General features: G+C 28.3%; 1 protein-coding gene across 1 annotated transcript; it reads right to left on the reverse strand.

Moving 5' to 3' along the window:
* Window positions 1–4198: 4198 nt before the first annotated feature.
* On the reverse strand, window positions 4199–7337 carry LOC135131472 (uncharacterized). Its single transcript, XM_064059245.1, has 3 exons — window positions 6347–7337; window positions 4244–4934; window positions 4199–4202 (listed from the first exon to the last, which is right to left on the reverse strand). The coding sequence occupies exons 1-3, from the start codon at window positions 7335–7337 to the stop codon at window positions 4199–4201; spliced, it is 1686 nt and encodes a 561-aa protein (XP_063915315.1).
* Window positions 7338–11334: the final 3997 nt, after the last annotated feature.

Consider the following 11334-nt stretch of genomic DNA (forward strand, 5'->3'; position numbering starts at 1 on the left):
TTCGTTATTTCAGTTTCAATTTTTTCAGTTTTGCAATTTTTCGATGTTATAAGTTTCCATTGTTAGATTTTCAGTTTCTCAAATTTTAATTTTTCGATTGTTCAATTTTTCGTTTCTTCTATTTTTCTCGATTTTTTACCACAATTTTCCGTTTTTTATTTGCTTTCTATTTTTTCAAATCACTTATTTTTTCTTTGATTCAATTTTTCAAATTTTCAAACTTTGATTTTTCAATCCCTCGATTTTCCAATTTTTTCATTTTTCAATCTTGTAATTTTTAAATTTCCAACTATCCAATTTTCCGATTTCTTTAACTCCTAAAACTCAAATATCGAAAAATTGATAAAACGCTAAATCGTAGAAAAATTGAAGGATCGAGAATTCGAAAAGGCGAAAAATCGGAAAATCGAAAGTTTAAAAAATCGAAAATTGAAAAATCAAGAACTTGAAAAATCGCACAATTGTGAAATTGAAAAATTGTAAACATGAAAAATCGAAACATAGAGAAATCAAGAAGGCGAGATTCCGAAACATGGAAATGTCGGGAAATCGAGAAATGGGAAAATTAAAAAAATCGAAATATCTATAAGTCAAAAGTTGAAAAATGCAGAAATCGGAAAATCGAAAGATCGAAATACCCAAAAATAGAAAAAGAAAAGTCAAAAATTAAAAAATTTAAACATCGAAAAATAAAAAATCGTAAAACTGAAACAGAGTAATTGAAAAATTGAATAATCGAGAAATCGGAACATAGAAAAATTAAAAATCAAAAACTGAAAAATTCCAAAACTGAAATATCAAAAAATTAAGATATCTAAACATGAAAAACGAGAAATTTAAACATTAAAAAGCTGAAAAATCGAAATATCGAAAAGTTGAAAAGTCAAAACTTCGAAAAATCAAGAAAACGAAAAATTCTTTCATCCACAAATTAAAATATCGAAATTTAAGAACGCCAGAAATTGAAAATATGAAAAATTGAAAAATCCAAAATTTAAAATACCGAAAAATTCAGCAATCGAAACTTGAAAAATCGAGACATCAAAAAAATCGAAAATTTGAAAAATTGATTAATCGAGATCTCAAAATATCGAAACTTTAGAAACCACAAAAAATGGAAAACTATATAAATAAAGAATGGAAAAATTCAAACATCGTCTACCTGAAACGTCGGAAAATTGAAAATAGAGAAACTGAAAAACTAAAGAATGGAGAAATTGAAAAATCGAGAAATTTAAAAATCAAAAAATTACAAAACTGAAATATCGAAAAATTCAGAAATAAAACTTGAAAACCCACAGTTTTTCATTATTCAATTTTCAGTTTCCCAAATTTTAATTTTTCCATTTTTTAATTGCAAACTTTGAAAAATTGAAAACTCGAAGAACTGAAGACACGAAAATTGAAACACTGAAAAAGTAAAAATTGAAAAATTTAGAAATAAAAAAATTATAACCCGAAAAATTGGTAAAAAGAAAAAAAATAATCGAAACGAAAAATTGGAAAACACAGAAATTTTAAAATCGAAAAATTGAAGAATCGAGAATTCGAAAAGGCGAAAAATCAGAAAATGTAAAGTTTAAAAAATCGAAAAATTGAAAGAAGCAAAATTTAAAGATCGAAAAATTGAAAATTCCTGAAAAGCAAAATGGAATGGAAAAATCAAAATCTGAAAAATAAAAAAAAAACAGAAATCGAGAAATGGAAAAGCTAAAATTTAATATATCATTAAAGAAAAATATAAATATATTGAAAAAAAACACAAATATCGAAAAATTGGTAAATCGAATAATGGAAGAAAAATTGAATCGAAACGTTAAAAAATCCTAAAATCAAAACATCGAAAAACTGAGGAATCGAAATTTAAAAAAAATGAAAAATTGAAAAATCAAAAACCTAAAAAATCGAAAAAATTGAAGAATTGGAAACCTGAAAAACTGAAATATCTGGGGATTAAAAAATCGAAAAATCTGTAAGTCGAAAGGTCAAAAAATCGAGAAATCGAAAAGTCGAAAAATTTATTAATGGGGAAATCAGAAATTCAAAAAATTTAAAAATCCAAAATTTGAAAAATCCACAAACCGAAAAAACTAAACTTAAAAGAATCGAAACATTAAAATATTGAAAAATTGAAAAACCCAGAAATAAAAAATATAAATATTAAGTTTGGGAATTTTTCCACCGAAAACTTGAAAAATCGAGAAATCAAAAATCGAAAAGTCCAGATGTGGAGAAATGAAATGTTCCAAAAATGTGATATTTAAAAATTTGGAAACTCGAAACATCGAGACACTTAAAAACCAAGGAAAACGGAAAATCGAGAAAAGAAAAAAATTGAAAAATCGGAACATCCAAAAAACAAGAGACCGAAAAATCGAAAAACCCGGAAGTCGAAAAATAGAAAAATTAAAAAAGCTTTTTAAAATCTAACTAAAAAAATCTATAAATCATAAAATTTGAAATAAAAAAATTTGGGCAACCGAACAATTGAAATATTGAAACATCGAAATCTCGATATACATATCGAGAAACCGAAAAGTTGAAAAACTGGAAAATCCAAAATATAAAACTGAGGAATTGAAAAATCCGAAAATGCAGAATTTAGAATATCGAAAAACCGAAAAATCATAAAAAAGAGAAATCGAGAAAACGAAAAGCTAAAATTTCAAAAATCGAAAACTGCCAAAACTCAAATATCGAAAAATTGATAAAACGCTAAATCGTAGAAAAATTGAAGGATCGAAAATTCGAAAAAGGCAAAAAATCGGAAAATCGTAAGTTTAAAAAATCGAAAAATTGAAAAATCAAGAACTTGAAAAATCGCACAATTGTGAAATCGGAAAATCGAAAGTTTAAAAAATTGAAACATCGAGAAATCAAGAAGGGGAGGTTCCGAAACATGGAAAAGTCGGGAAATCGAGAGATGGGAAAATTAAAAAAATCAAAATATCTATAAGTCAAAAGTTGAAAAATGCAGAAATCGGAAAATCGAAATAAATAAATAAATAAATAAATAAATAAAGTTTATTGCCCAACAGAACTACACATTCCAGTTACAGGACAATTATAAAGAATATAAAAACAATGACAACAATTCAGAATCAAAGAAAATAACAAATTAATAAATTAAATGCATAAATAATCAAAGATCTCAATATAATGAAACATAAGAACAGTAACTTAACTTAAATAAAATTAAAATAGAAATAAATGAATGAATGAATAAATTAAAGCCGAAATAAATACCTACATTTATCTGCAATATCAAAAATCAAACACACAATCTGTAAATCTAGGCATATACATCAAGAAGTAAATAACTTAAATTAAAATACAACAGTATGAAAACCATATCTGAAAGTAAAGTGTAAACTACTTAAGCTTAATTCTAACAGTGTCTTTTATAGACTTAAGGCTAGTGTTAAAAATGTCAAAATCGGAATTCATTTCTATTTCTTTTAAAAAATAACTTATTACATATATAGGTGCTTTTCTCCCAAAATTAGTTCTAGCAATGCTAGTGTATAATGTTACAGAATGCCTGCTGCTAGTTCTAGGTACCAGAAAGGATAAAGAATTAGTTAAGGCCCTGCAATCAATTTGATTATTTAATAATTTATATAAAAAGACGATAACGCCAGTAACACGTCTACAAAATAATGAACTCATATCAAATTTTTCTAGTAGAGCTGTTTGCGGATAATTTCTCGTTGGCCATGTTTTCTGTTCCTTAAAATAGAGATACTTTAAAAATCTGCGCTGTATGTTCTCAAGGCATACTACTTGATAGTTGTAATAAGGAAACCAAGCTAACGCACAGTATTCTAATTTAGAGCGCACCAAAGCATAGAACAAAGTTTTCAAAGCTTGAATGCTAGTGAAATCTTTGCAGTTTCTAATAAGGAACCCTAGTGATCTTTTAGCTTGTGAAGTAATGCTCTCCACATGTTCTGCAAAACTGAACTTATTATCATACAAAACACCTAAATCCAAAATGGAAGAGCATTTCTGTAAGCTGTGATGATTGATTTTGTAATCAAACTCGCATACATTAAGCTTGTGTGTGAACGAAATAATAAAGGATTTATTCTCATTTAAAGGTAAAAAGTTGAGCAATGACCAAGACACCAAATTATTTATGTCTTTTTGAAGAAGCAAGGAGTCACTAATACCACTAATTTCACGGTATATTTTAATGTCATCTGCGAAAATGAGAACTTTTGAGTAGCGAATACAATCTAACACATCGTTAATAAATAATGTGAATAGCAAAGGACCAAGAGTGGAGCCCTGCGGCACTCCAGCAACTGTGATGTAACTGTTGGACTTAAATCCATTTACTACCACAAAATTGTTGCGCTTAGTCAAATAAGATTCAAAAAGATTTGTGAGAGAATTAGAGAAACCAATATTCGACAGCTTTCTTAATAAGAGCTGGTGGTTGACTCTGTCAAAGGCCTTTGAAAAATCACCATACATCACGTCCAATTGACCTCTGTTATCCAAAGCCTGAGATATATCTTGGGAATAGCAAGTTAAATTCGTTAAAGTGGATCTGCCCATGGTAAACCCATGTTGGCCCTCATTTACTAACAACTTAGTTTGGAAGGAGATCTGATTAAAAAGAATACGTTCAAATATTTTTGAAAAATTGCACAGCAACGAAATAGGTCTATAATTGCTCACTGCTGAAACATCACCACTCTTGAAAATGGGCACAATCTTGGCGGTTTTCCACTTATCCGGAAAGCATGAAGTTTTTAAAATTATATTAAAGATATGCATTAGGGGCTTAACGAAAACATTAGAACAGTCTTTAACCAGAAAACTGGGAACTTGATCATCTCCAGCAACTTGACTATCCTTAAGTAATTTTATTGCCCTGCTTACATCATCTTCAGAAATAACCACATTAATGCAACTATTACTAATACCTGTAAGCTGACTTGAATGAGCAAAACTATTCAATGAAGGATTATGAAAAGACGAAGAAAAGAATTTAGCAAAGCAATTAACAATATCAGCTGGGTTATCATGAAAATTATGATTAAGGTGAACTTTATTGGGAATATTGGAGCGCCCCTTTTTTTCTTTGATATACGACCAGAAGTATTTAGGATCACGCAGTAAAGCATGCTGAACATTTTTAATGTAGTTATTAAAATCCCGACGCAAGAGTTGTTTAACAATACGACGTAAAGAACTGAAGTGATTTCGAAGATGACAGGAAGGCTTTCGTTTGATTTCTCTAAACACTTTATGCTTCAGAATGATTTGTTGTCTAAGTTCAGTAGTATACCAACTCGGGAAACTGAATTTGGAACATTTAAACAATGGTACATGTTTATCAAACAATGAGTACAATATTCTGTATAACGTCTCACAGGCACTATTCACATTAGTGGACTCATACAGGACATCCCAATTAGTGGTTAATAGACCATTATATAAAGAAACATAGTCCGCCTTTTTAAAGTTATAAGTTTTTACATCTGTACACATAGACAAATTTTCGTAGGTACCAGTTTTTAAAACCAAATTAATATTAAGCGCAGGATGGTGTCGATCTTCTGGCACAATAGGACAGGTGTCCTGTTCAACCAAACATTTGCCGTAATTGGTAAAAACTAGGTCCAGTAATACCTTATTACAGTTACGAATATTGTTATACTGTGTAAGGTTCAAAAAAGACATCATATTAAATACTAAATTAGATTTTGAATCCTTTACATTAATCGAAAAAGTAGGAGCATTGAAGTCACCAATTATAAGAATATTATCTAATTCAACAGCAATATTTTCAAAACATTCTAAAAATAATTCATATTCTTGAATGGACACATCCGGAGGAATATATATCACAAAAATAAATAAAGAACTACGTCCACAACATAACTTACAAGCAACTATATCAATAAGATGAAAAGCGTCGAAAACTGATAAATCAACACTCGACACAGGAAATTTGTCACTAACTGCTAAGACCACCCCTCCACCTCTTTGCCGATTACTACATGTAAAATTACGATCGGCACGAAACACACAATAACTAGATGGCATAAATTCACAATTACTGATTGATGAGTCAAGCCATGACTCAGTTAAACAAATGACATCATAATCCGAAACATTTAAACAAAAAAATACCTCATTAACTCTCGACCTAATGCTGCGAACATTTTGGTAATAAATAGGTAGATAATCATTACCACAACTGTTGGGCCGGTTTAGTTTTAAGTAACATTCGTCGCTCTCTTCATGATGGAGTTTCTTCAAATTAACTCCGTCCCTGCATTTTTTCCTAAAAAATTCTTCTTTGGAAAATTAAACCGTCTTACACACACACCTTGTGGCCAAAAATCTTCACGTAATAAATTGTCCTTCAGACTAAAGTTTACACCAACTTTAAAGGCATCATATGTTCCCTGCAGCTTAAGATTTTCGACTATGACCTCATCAGTGGACAACTTTTTGGTTATATAAGCTTTGACACTACTAGTCTCAATGTTTTTAACAACTTTTCCGACGTAGAACCATGCTCTTTTAACGTAAGTAGAACGAAATTCACCATCATCTTCTTGCTTCGAAGTTCCAGTTATAGTGGGTACTTGTTTTCTACGATTGCTTCGATTTCTTCTTAGTTCCATCCACGGATTTTCCACTTTGTCATGAAAATTTATTTCGTCGTCCCTACTCACACGAAATTCATCTGTTTGTTTATTGGTAACAGTAGTTGACTCCTTTTTTTGAATTTTCTTTCCACGATTTCTTGCGCTGTTCTTGTTATCGTTATCGGTGCTTCTCTCACCTTCAGTGAAAGGTTTATTCAAGTTCACATCAACTTTATCACGAAAATTCGGAAAATGTAATGACTGACTTGGCTTATCAATTGATTGTGTAATGACTGACGACCATTTAGGAACTGTAGATTTTATTTCTTGAGAAGAAAAGAGCTTTGGAGCAAGACTGGGGTTACTTTGTGTCATTAATTTAATCAAGTCCACATTAGTTTCTTTTAAATCTCGAACTTCCATACGCAACAACTCAATTTCATGCATTAAGGGCCGAGTTACCTTTTGGATAATCTTTTCAATATCTTCATGGGAAAATTCAAATATTTGCGACTTGTTACTTGCATTATCCACACTTTCAGCATTATCGCAACAGATTATTTGCGCATCACCTAGGTACTGCACATTTTTTAATAATTTCACACAGCTGGGATGACTGAGCGAATTGCACTTAACACATTTAAGCCCTGTCACGGGTATAATTTTACATTTCTTACACGCATCCCCAGAGGGATTGTTGGAAACGTCCGCACTCTCCGGACGCATAGCGCAGAAATACCCAAAAATAGAAAAAGAAAAGTCAAAAATCCAAAAATTTAAACATCGAAAAATAAAAAATCGTAAAACTGAAACAGAGTAATTGAAAAATTGAATAATCGAGAAATCGGAACATAGAAAAATTAAAAATCAAAAACTGAAAAATTCCAAAACTGAAATATCAAAAAATTAAGATATCTAAACATGAAAAACGAGAAATTTAAACATTAAAAAGCTGAAAAATCGAAATATCGAAAAGTTGAAAAGTCAAAACTTCGAAAAATCAAGAAAACGAAAAATTCTTTCATCCACAAATTAAAATATCGAAATTTAAGAACGCCAGAAATTGAAAATATGAAAAATTGAAAAATCCAAAATTTAAAATACCGAAAAATTCAGCAATCGAAACTTGAAAAATCGAGACATCAAAAAAATCGAAAATTTGAAAAATTGATTAATCGAGATCTCAAAATATGGAAACTTCAGAAACCACAAAAATTGAAAAATTATATAAATAAAGAACGGAAAAATTGAAACATCGTCTACCTGAAACATCGGAAAATTGAAAATAGAGAAACTGAAAAACTAAAGAATGGAGAAATTGAAAAATCGAGAAATTTAAAAATCAAAAAATCAAAAAATTGCAAAACTGAAATATCGAAAAATTCAGAAATAGAAGCTTGAAAACCCACAGTTTTTCATTATTCGATTTTCGGTTTCCCAAATTTTAATTTTTCCATTTTTTAATTCCAAACTTTGAAAAATTGAAAACTCGAAGAACTGAAGACACGAAAATTGAAACACTGAAAACTAAAAATTGAGAAATTTAGAAATAAAAAAATTATAAACCGAAAAATTGGCAAAAAGAAAACAAGAATCGAAAGGAAAAATTGGAAAACACAGAAGATGTAAAATCGAAAAATTATAGAATATTCAAAGTTGTAAATTCGAAAACCTGTAAAATTGAAATATTGAAAATTTGAAAAATCGAATAAACGAAAAAGCTTTCAAAGCCAATAATTGAAAAATGGAAAAGTTCTAAGTTCTTACAATTGAAAAAGTAAACAATCGAAAAGAAACAAAAACGAAAAAAAAATCTAAAAATTGGAAATTCACATTGAAAACCTGAAAAATTTAAACTTGACTGTATATTTTTTTACTTAAATGTTTTATAATTTTTCGGAGTTCTGTCGAAATAACCTACGGCCAATTATTTAAAGTTTAGCATTTAGTCAGTAAACTTTTGTTAAAACTGTAACTGTTGTTAAACAGTGAACAGATAAAATGAACACCCTGTACTCGAAGAACTGAAGACATGGAAGTTGAAACAATGAAAAACTAAGAATTGAGAAATTTAGAAATAAAAAAATTATAAACCGAAAAATTGGCAAAAAGAAAAAAAGAATCGAAACGAAAAATTGGAAAACACAGAAATTGTAAAATCGAAAAATTGAAGAATCGAGAATACGAAAAGACGAAAAATCAGAAAATGTAAAGTTTAAAAAACCGAAAAATTGAAAAAAGCAAAATTTAAAGACCGAAAAATTGAAAATTCCTGAAAAGTAGAATGGAATAGAAAAATTAAAATCTGAAAAATAAAAAAAAAAAAAAATTGAGAAATGGAAAAGCTAAAATTTAATATATCATTAAAGTGAAATATAAAAATATTGAAAAAAAAAACACAAATATCGAAAAATTGATAAATTGGTAAATCGAATAATGGAAGAAAAATTGAATCGAAAAGTTCAAAAATATCAAAACCAAAACATCGAAAAACTGAGGAATCGAAAATTAAAAAAAATGAAAAATTGAAACATCGAAAAAATTGAAGAATTGGAAACCTGAAAAACTGAAATATCTGGGAATTAAAAAATCGAAAAATCTGTAAGTCGAAAGGTGGAAAAAGTTATTAATGGGGAAATCAGAAATTCAAAAAATTTAAAAATTCAAAATTTGGAAAACCCACAAACCGAAAAAACTAAAATTAAAAAAATCGAAATATTAAAATATTGAAAAATTGAAAACCTCAGAAATAAAAATTTAAATATTAAATTTGGGAATTTTTCCACTGAAAACTTGAAAAATCGAGAAATCAAAAATCGAAAAGTCAAGATGTGGAGAAACGAAATGTTCGAAAAATGTGATATTTAAAAATTTCGAAAATCGAAACATCGAGACACTTAAAAACCAAAAAAAACTGGAAATCGAGAAAAGAAAAAAACTGAAATATCGAAACAAGGAAAAACTGGAAAATCGCAAAATAATATAAGCCTGAATAGAAAAATTAAAAAAAAAATTAAATTAAACATAAAAAAATCTATAAATCATAAAATTTAAAATAAAAAAAATTGGGCAATTGAACAATTGAAAAATCGAAACATATCGAGAAACCCAAAAATTGGAAAACTGGAAAATCCAAAATATAAAAACTGAGGAATCGAAAAATCCGAAAATGCAAAATTTAGAAAATCGAAAAACCGAAAAATCATAGAAACGAGAAATCGAAAAGCTAAAATTTTAAAAATCGAAAAATTAAAATATCAAAAAGTTGAAGAACAGAAAGATTGAAAACTCCCAAAACTTAAATATCGAAAAATTGATAAAACGATAAATCGTAGAAAAATTGAAGAATCCAGTATTCGAAAAGGCGAACAATCGAAAAATCAAATATTTAGAAAATCGAAAAATTGAAAAATCAAGATCTTGAAAAATCTCAAAATTGTGAAATTGAAAAATGGTAAACATGGAAAAGTCGAGAAATCGAGAAATGGGAAAATTAAAAAAATCGAAATATCTGTAAGTCAAAAGACGGAAAATGCAAAAATTAGGAAATCGGAAAATCGAAGTACCCAAAAATAGAAAAAGAAAAATCAAAAATCCAAAAATTTAAATATCGGAAAATTAAAAAATCGTAAAATTGAAACAACAGAGTAATTGAAAAATTGAATAATCGCGAAATCGAGACACTCAAAAATCCCAAAATCAAAACATTGAAAACTGAGGAATCGAAAATTTAAAAGAGTTAAAAATTGAAAAATCAAAAACCTGAAAAATCGAAAAAATTGAAGAATTGGAAACCTGATAAACTGAAATATCTGTTAATTAAAAAATCGAAAAATCTGTAAGTCGAATTGTCAAAAAATCGAGAAATCGAAAAGTCGAAAAATTAATATTAATGGGGAAATCAGAAATTCAAAAAATTTAAAAATCCAAAAATTGAAAAACCCACAAACCGAAAAAATTAAATTAAAAAAATCGAAACATTAAAATATTGAAAAATTGAAAAACCCAGAAATAAAGAATTTAAATATTAAATTTGGGAATTTTTCCACTGAAAACTTGAAAAATCGGGAAATCAAAAATCGAAAAGTCCAGATGTGGAGAAATGAAATGTTCCAAAAATGTGATATTTAAAAATTTGGAAAATCGAAACATCGAAACACTTAAAAACCAAAGAAAACGGAAAATCGACAAAAGAAAAAAATTGAAAAATCGAAACATCGAAAAATTGGAAAATCGAAGATAAAAAAAGCCTCAAATTCATAGATTCGAGATATCGAAAAACCAGGAAGCCGAAATATGAAAAAATTAACAAATCGAGACATCCAAAAAACAAAAGATCAAAAAATCGAAAAACCCGGAAGTCGAAAAATAGAAAAATTAAAAAAACTTTTTAAAATCTAACTAAAAAAATCTATAAATCATAAAATTTGAAATAAAAAAATTTGGGCAACCGAACAATTGAAAAATCGAAACATCGAAATCTCGATATACATATCGAGAAACCGAAATGTTGGAAAACTGGAAAATCCAAAATATAAAACTGAGGAATTGAAAAATCCGAAAATGCAGAATTTAGAATATCGAAAAACCGAAAAATCATAAAAAAGAGAAATCGAGAAAACGAAAAGCTAAAATTTCAAAAATCGAAAACTCCCAAAACTCAAATATCGAAAAATTGATAAAACGCTAAAACGCAGAAAAATTGAAGGATCGAGAATTCGAA

The sequence above is a fragment of the Zophobas morio genome, unplaced genomic scaffold, assembly GCF_036711695.1.
Source record: "Zophobas morio isolate AGI-343-1 ecotype UQ-CSIRO unplaced genomic scaffold, CSIRO_AGI_Zmor_V1 ptg000020l, whole genome shotgun sequence".
NCBI classification, from domain to species: domain Eukaryota; kingdom Metazoa; phylum Arthropoda; class Insecta; order Coleoptera; family Tenebrionidae; genus Zophobas; species Zophobas morio.

Excerpts from the sequence above, each read along its gene's own strand:
- LOC135131472 (XM_064059245.1), bottom strand. The coding sequence starts at position 7,337 with ATGCGTCCGGAGAGTGCGGACGTTTCCAACAATCCCTCTGGGGATGCG. Across the intron at positions 4,935-6,346 it reads TGAAGATTTTTGGCCACAAG|GTATTAGTAATAGTTGCATT; the intron begins GTGTGTGTGTAA and ends GTCAGCTTACAG.